General features: G+C 44.1%; 1 protein-coding gene across 3 annotated transcripts; it reads left to right on the top strand.

The window, feature by feature from the left end:
- Positions 1 to 794: 794 nt before the first annotated feature.
- On the top strand, positions 795 to 6,537 carry LOC119364327 (acyl-coenzyme A thioesterase 13-like). 3 transcript variants are annotated; one of them, XM_037629785.1, is made up of 4 exons: positions 795 to 1,088; positions 1,208 to 1,351; positions 1,658 to 1,841; positions 6,206 to 6,340. In XM_037629785.1, the coding sequence occupies exons 1-3, from the start codon at positions 927 to 929 to the stop codon at positions 1,829 to 1,831; spliced, it is 480 nt and encodes a 159-aa protein (XP_037485682.1). In that variant the 5' UTR covers positions 795 to 926; the 3' UTR covers positions 1,832 to 1,841; positions 6,206 to 6,340. The 3 variants fall into 3 exon arrangements, with proteins under 3 accessions (XP_037485682.1, XP_037485684.1, XP_037485683.1); XM_037629787.1 differs by lacking the exon at positions 1,658 to 1,841 and having other exon boundaries at positions 6,206 to 6,537; XM_037629786.1 differs by lacking the exon at positions 6,206 to 6,340 and having other exon boundaries at positions 1,658 to 1,842.
- The last annotated feature ends 304 nt before the right edge of the window (positions 6,538 to 6,841 follow it).

The following is a 6,841-nucleotide window of genomic DNA, read 5'->3' on the forward strand; positions in this document are numbered from 1 at the left end:
GAAGGGCCTTTTGCTTGTGCTACAATGGAGCAATCTACCTATCAATGTTGAATCAGACAGTCTAGAAGCAGTGAAGATGATACAAAGTGTAGAAACAAATAAATCAAAATATGCCTTTATGATAAAGGAGATCAAAAATCTTTTGATCGAGCGTAATTCTTGTATTATTCATATTGTTTGTAGCAAAAATAATGCTAGTCATTTCTTGGCAAATTTTGGACAATCACGATGCCGAACGGTTGTGTGGCTTGGATCCGGTCCGGAAGAACTCCTAGATATTGCAAGCGTGATTGTAATTCTCGAGAGATTGAGTAATACAAGTTTTATCCTGCAAAAAAAATATACACATAGAAATTTTAGGACAAATTATGGAGTGGGTAAAAATGCATTGTTAAGGTGCAAGCTACCATCTCTCTTCTTTTTAATTACCCCACCCCAACGAGCTAAGTGCACGTAGAAAGTGAGAAGACCATGTGTTGAATGTTATTGATATTGATTATCGTGTAATGAGAGAGAAATATTTTTCTCTATTTTAAAATGCACTGGACACTCTTTTCTGGATAAATTTTGGTGCCAACCGTACACTTATTCATTGACGGGGGTAGTAGACCAAATAAGGCTCAGAATGTCAACTTTTTTTTGACAAATTTTAAAGTAGATAGTACTTGAACCTAGAAATAAAAGCTTTTAGTTCGTTCTAGTGGGCCCAATCATGTTCCTTACTTTGTGGGACCGTTTGTCAGCTGTAGCTTATCTCACCCGCCAGCCTAGCAAGGCGCTGCCACTGCCAGCCAACCACGCTCGCACACCGCAGGTATCCACCCACATTGTCTTTGTGTTGCGTGCCCCGCCAAACCCCCGCAACTCTTTCCCCGATCCGGCGGCGACCACTACCTCGTCGCCGGCCCCAGCGCCACCGCCGCGCCATGGACCCGGAGGCGGTGCGGAGGACCCTCGAGCCCACTGCTTCCGCCGCGGACATCTCGGGCTCCACCCCTTACGACTCCTTCGTCATCAGCGGCGTCCGCCTCGAGGCCGCCGAGCACGGCAGCGTCCTCTGCTCCTTCGTCGTCACCCCCCGTATCGCCGTAAGCCACGCGCTCCCTCCCCGCCGAAACCTCGAGCGTTAGCTCCCTTACTCCTTCGGTTTCGACACGCTGACGTGACGGCGCCTGGTGTCTGGTTCGAATTGGGGATTGATTTGCAGAGCCCCCAAGGGTACCTTCTCAGCGGCGTCACGGCAACGCTCGCCGACCAGTTGGGCTCGGCCGTGTTCTTCTCCAGCGGGGTGGGCACGAGCGGGGTCTCCCTCGAGATCAGCGTGTCCTACGTCGACACGGCCGCCGTCGGGGTGAGACTACAATTTCTCTCTTCCATACTATGGCTTCAGACATTGTTCCTGTTCGTCATCAACAGATTTTAGTTTATGTTGGTTGGAATTTTTTGTGATGAAACTATGATTCTGTCCAAGTTGACGTGCATTTCGAACTAGAATTCTGCCCTGTGAATTTGCTGAGGCATTGGACTTGGAGTAATTGAGTCGCAATGAGGCGCCTACCTCTGCATGTTGTTTCTATTCTGGAACGCTTTAGGGCGCATCTTAATTCTTAGGCGAGTAATTGGATCGGGTGTCAATAACACTATGTCTTGCTGACAGGGGCTACATCGGTTCAACACTAATTACTTTTGGATAAGTAATTTACTATCCATTTGTGAGAGCTCACTGAGGTATCACTTAGGTGCCGACTGGGCTCTCAGTGGTACCTCCATTGGTATCATGTGTACAACTAACCAGTTTGTGATGGTAACAAGTTGTTGGAAGATGACATGAGTGAACTGGGGTTAGTTGTGGCAATTACTTTGAACTTGGTGAAAGTTGTTAGAAATTCTTGTTTGCTGCCTCCTTTTCATAATTAGGTTTTGACCTGGAGCATAAGCAGTAGGGTGTATTCAATTTGTTTTGGGATAACAACCATGCAACATTTTTGTACTTGAATAATTAGCTATGCTCATAGGTCACAGAAGTTAGGAGGCTCTAAATACTTGTTCTTCAGTTTTCCTTAATGGTGACCATATAGCAATCTAATGGAGTCCCTTTATTTGAGAGTAATTAGGAAGCTTTTGCCTTTTTGAGATGATCTCATGCTATGGTGATACAGTTACTGTTTTATCGGTGGGTTTTTTCCCATCTTAAATGTTAGTTATATTGCTCATTACTAATCATTACGTGCAATCTTTTTGCTTGATATTCTGATATGTCATAGAAAGAGGGTACTCCTAATTGTTTTCTTTTCTCATCTTCCAATAAATCCACTTTCCTTGTTTTGACACACCTTTTGAGCGGCGTTCCTATTGTAAGCCAAACTATATAATTTAATAAAAATAATTTTGAGATTGGCTTATTATTAAATTCTGTGCTCAAGTATATATGCTTACTTTCAGTTCATAGGGTTTAATACCTATGGGAAATGATGTGACATGAAATTGATTTGAAGTGCATGGCTGTTGTGGCTCGGGTGGATGCCTCCAAGTTGTTGATCGGAATTGGATATGCCGGGCTGGTTGCCCGGAGATCCACCGCGTCAGCCTTAGTTTGGTGAGCTCCAGGCGAAAGCCTAGCACTGAATTCGGATGATGTCGGCAATGGTGGCGTCCTCAGACATCGTTGGCCTCCTTGGAGGCATTGTCGTAGAGCCCCTTCGCCTTGTCATTTGAATCTCAAATTCTCCAGGTGAATCTCAAGTTTCGGCTTTGGCTGAAGCGGGCGCCGGGGGCATGTGTTCTCTTGCAGTGTTGTTGCTGGCTTAGGGCCGGTGTGGAAGCCGGGGCCGTGGCTCCGGAGATTGCCTTTTGTATGCATGGCAACTGCTCTGGCAACTTGGGTGGTAGAGACGTTGGTTAGTCGGGTGTGCGGCCTCGGGGCCGGTGTGGAAGCCTGAGTGGCGGCTCCAGAGATCGCCTTTGTGATGTAGGGTATCTGGTTTGGCCGCTCGGATGACAGAGTCATTGGCTCGTCGGGTGTGCGGCCTTGGAGCCAGGAAGGTGCATTCGTTGAGGTCTATATGCTGGAATGGAGACTACGGGTCGTTTTGTATAGGGTGTCGACTCCGGCTGGTTGGGTGGCAGAGTCGCCCTCTCGTTTGGTGCGTGGACTTGGGGTTGGCGTGGTGTTTGGTTCATATGTATCGGTTTTCGTTCAGTTTTCTCTCCTAACGAAATGGCAGAGCTCCCTTTGGGTTCTTGGAAAAGAAATTGTGCTACCTACTATTTACAACAACAACAACAACAAAGCCTTTAGTCCCAAATAAGTTGGGGTAGGCTAGAGGTGAAACCCATAAGATCTCTCGACCAACTCATGGTTCTGGCACATGGATAGCAAGCTTCCACGCACCCCTGTCCGTAGTTAGTTCTTTGGTGATATTCCAATCCTTCAAATCTCTCTTTACGGACTCCTCCCATGTCAAATTCGGTCTACCCCGACCTCTCGACATTCTCCGCACGCTTTAGCTGTCCGCTATGCACTGGAGCTTCTGAAGGCCTGCGCTGAATATGCCTAAACAATCTCAGACGATGTTGGACATGCTTCTCTTTAATTGGTGCTACCCCAACTCTATCTCGTATATCATCATTCCGGACACGATCCTTCCTCGTGTGGCCACACATCCATCTCAACATAAGCATCTCCGCCACACCTAACTGTTGAACATGTCGCCTTTTAGTCGGCCAACACTCCGCGCCATACAACATTGCGGGCCAAACCGTCGTCCTATAAAACTTGCCTTTAGCTTTTGTGGCACTCTCTTGTCACAGAGAATGCCAGAAGCTTGGCGCCACTTTCACCATACGGCTTTGATTCGATGGTTCACATCTTCATCAATACCCTCATCCTTCCGCAGCATTGACCCCAAATATCGAAAGGTGTCCTTCTAAGGCACCACCTGCCCATCAAGGCTGACCTCCTCCTCCTCGCGCCTAGTAGTACTGAAGCCGCACATCATGTACTCGATTTTAGTTCTACTAAGCCTAAACCCTTTTGATTCCGAGGTTTGTCTCCATAACTCTAACTTCCTATTTACCCCAATCCGACTATCGTCAACTAGCAGCACATCATCCACAAAGAGCATACACCATGGGATATCTCCTTGTATATCCCTTGTGACCTCATCCATCACCAAGGCAAAAAGATAAGGGCTCAAAGCTGACCCCTGATGCAGTCATATCTTAATTGGGAAGTCATCAGTGTCGACATCACTTGTTCGAACACTTGTCACAACATTATCGTACATGTCCTTGATGAGGGTAATGTACTTTGCTGGGACTTTGTGTTTCTCCAAGGCCCACCACATGACATTCCGTGGTGTCTTATCATAGACCTTCTCCAAGTCAATGAACACTATATGCAAGTCCTTTTTCTCCCTGTATCTCTCCATAAGTTGTCGTACCAAGAAAATGGCTTCGATGGTTAACCTCCCAGGCATGAAACCAAACTGATTTTTGGTCACGCTAGTCATTCCTCTTAAGGGGTGCTCAATGAATCTCTCCCATAGGTTCATTGTATGGCTCATGAGCTTAATTCCACGGTAATTAGTACAACTCTGAACATCCCGCTTGTTCTTGAAGATTGGTACTAATATACTCCGTCTCCATTCTTCTGGCATCTTGTTTGCCTGAAAAATGAGGTTGAAAAGCTTGGTTAGCCATACTATCGCTATGTCCCCGAGGCCTTTCCCCACCTCAATGGGGATACAATCAAGGCTTATCGCCTTGCCTCCTTTCATCGTTTTTTAAAGTCTTCTTGACCTCAGACTCCTGGATTTGATGCACAAAACATAGGCTGGTCTCATCAAAGGAGTCGTCCATTTCAATGATAGAACTCTCATTCTCCCCATTGAACAACTTGTCGAAGTACTCCCGCACTCCCGCCATCTATGCTTAATCTCCCCGTCCTTCACCAGGAGTTGGTCTGCTCCGTCCCTGATGCAACTACCTACTATTTCTGTAGAATAAATAAACAGAGAGCGTGCAACTACAACCATTTCTATTTTTTGTATAGGACACATTTGATCACATGTTTGCATACCTACATGCTCTAACATGATACACATCTATGAAGTTTTTAAAGATGCACAAGTACATAAACCCTAAACTCAATCACCCACCCTTGCATGCACATTTGCTTTTTCCCAAATAAATTTTCATTGGTTAAAATTAGCTTAAAACTTTGATTGCTTGCTTTTTCCCAAATAAATTTTCATTGGTTAAAGTTAGCCTTAAACTTGGATTGCTTGCTTTTTCCCAAATCAATTTTCATTGGTTAAAATTAGCCTTAAACTTTGATTGCTTGCATATTCATAGTCTTCTAGACAGGTGAAAGTTGGTATTTTGAAGAGTTAACAATGTGCTTTTTCCCAAATAAATTTTGATTGATTAAAATTTGCCTTAAACTTTGATTGCTTGCGTATTCATAGTCTTCTAGAAAGGTGAAAGTTGGTATTCTGAAGAGTTAACATCGATGAACATGGGAGAATGACATCTCAGTTGGCAACATAAAAGGACCAATACTTCTTACCTTGCAGTCATTTTTATACTATAGAAATATAAGTACTCCCTCAGTTCGATATATGTCTTTTTAGAGATTCCAATGCGGACTCCATACGGAACAAAACAGGTGAATCTACACTCTAAAATATGTCTATACATCCATATGTAGTCCTTATTGAAATCTCTAAAAAGACTTCTTTAGGAACGGAGGGAGTACATATTAAGCAAAAGAATGGTTGAGTTCAATGCACTGCATTTCTACGTGTTATTTATTTCTGTTTCCTTTGATGGATTCTGTTCAATTCAAATTGGAGCTTGCTGGGTATAAAATGGTTCCGAGAATCAGTTTAGGATCAGAGTTACTGTCATGTTGTCCAGATATTGCTGTGAAAAATCAAAACGGCCTTTTCAGGTTGCTTGGCTACAATTTTTTCACCCGGAAAGGGCAGCGTTGGCCAATTTATTGCTATATAGTATTCCCGCTGGAAAGAAATATAAGAGCGTTTAGATCACTACTTTAGTGATCTAAACACTCTTATATTTCTTTACGGAGGGAGTAGTATGAGAAGGCTTGATTAATTTTGAACGTACCTTCGTCTTTTCGTTGTTATGCTTTCTTTAGTAGTTATTTGACATGCTGTAAACTCTTTGATTAATTTTCCAGGAAGAAATAGAGGTTGAGGCGAAGCTATTGCGTGCTGGAAAATCAGTCGGTGTTATCTCTGTTGATTTCAGGAAGAAAAGGAGTGGCAAATTGATGGCTCAGGCGCGTCATACAAAGTACCTTGCTGTATCTAGCAGATTGTGAGGATTCCCTTCAGTTGTAAGATAAAAACATGGTTTTGTCCAGCTCTTCGCTGCCCTTTATCAATAGACAACAGCAACACAATGTAGTGCTCCATTGTTTAAGAAAGGCTGGTTATATCCATATGAAATTCTGTAACGCATACCGCTCTGCCCATTTCATGTTCGCTTTTCAACCTTTGTCAGATAATATCTTCGAAAGAGTACAGTTCCTGTTTGGGCTTTGGAACGCGGGAACTTCACAGGAACAGAGCAAGTCCTCCGAATTTCATACCCAATTCCAGCATTCTAAACAAGGCCTAAGAATGCGGGGCAGCTGGAAAGTAACACTTGTAAAATCCTATTGTATTGATGCTTAATCTTCAACTGATGGATTACTGTAGTCTGCCCTCGTCTTGAGGCTTTGTTCGGTTAATCCTCCTCCCAAGAGGATTGGAGGGGATTGGCAAGGATTGGTTCGTATTTTGACTTAGAAGAGGTTTAAATCCCCCTCAAA

The sequence above is a fragment of the Triticum dicoccoides genome, chromosome 2B (genome assembly GCF_002162155.2).
Source record: "Triticum dicoccoides isolate Atlit2015 ecotype Zavitan chromosome 2B, WEW_v2.0, whole genome shotgun sequence".
NCBI lineage: Eukaryota > Viridiplantae > Streptophyta > Magnoliopsida > Poales > Poaceae > Triticum > Triticum dicoccoides.

What these genes read in the sequence shown, in the direction of transcription:
- LOC119364327 (XM_037629785.1), top strand. Translation starts at nt 927, where the DNA reads ATGGACCCGGAGGCGGTGCGGAGGACCCTCGAGCCCACTGCTTCCGCC. An exon ending in TCGTCACCCCCCGTATCGCC is followed by an intron (nt 1,089 to 1,207) that starts GTAAGCCACGCG and finishes ATTGATTTGCAG; the next exon opens with AGCCCCCAAGGGTACCTTCT. An exon ending in TCGACACGGCCGCCGTCGGG is followed by an intron (nt 1,352 to 1,657) that starts GTGAGACTACAA and finishes TCTTGCTGACAG; the next exon opens with GGGCTACATCGGTTCAACAC.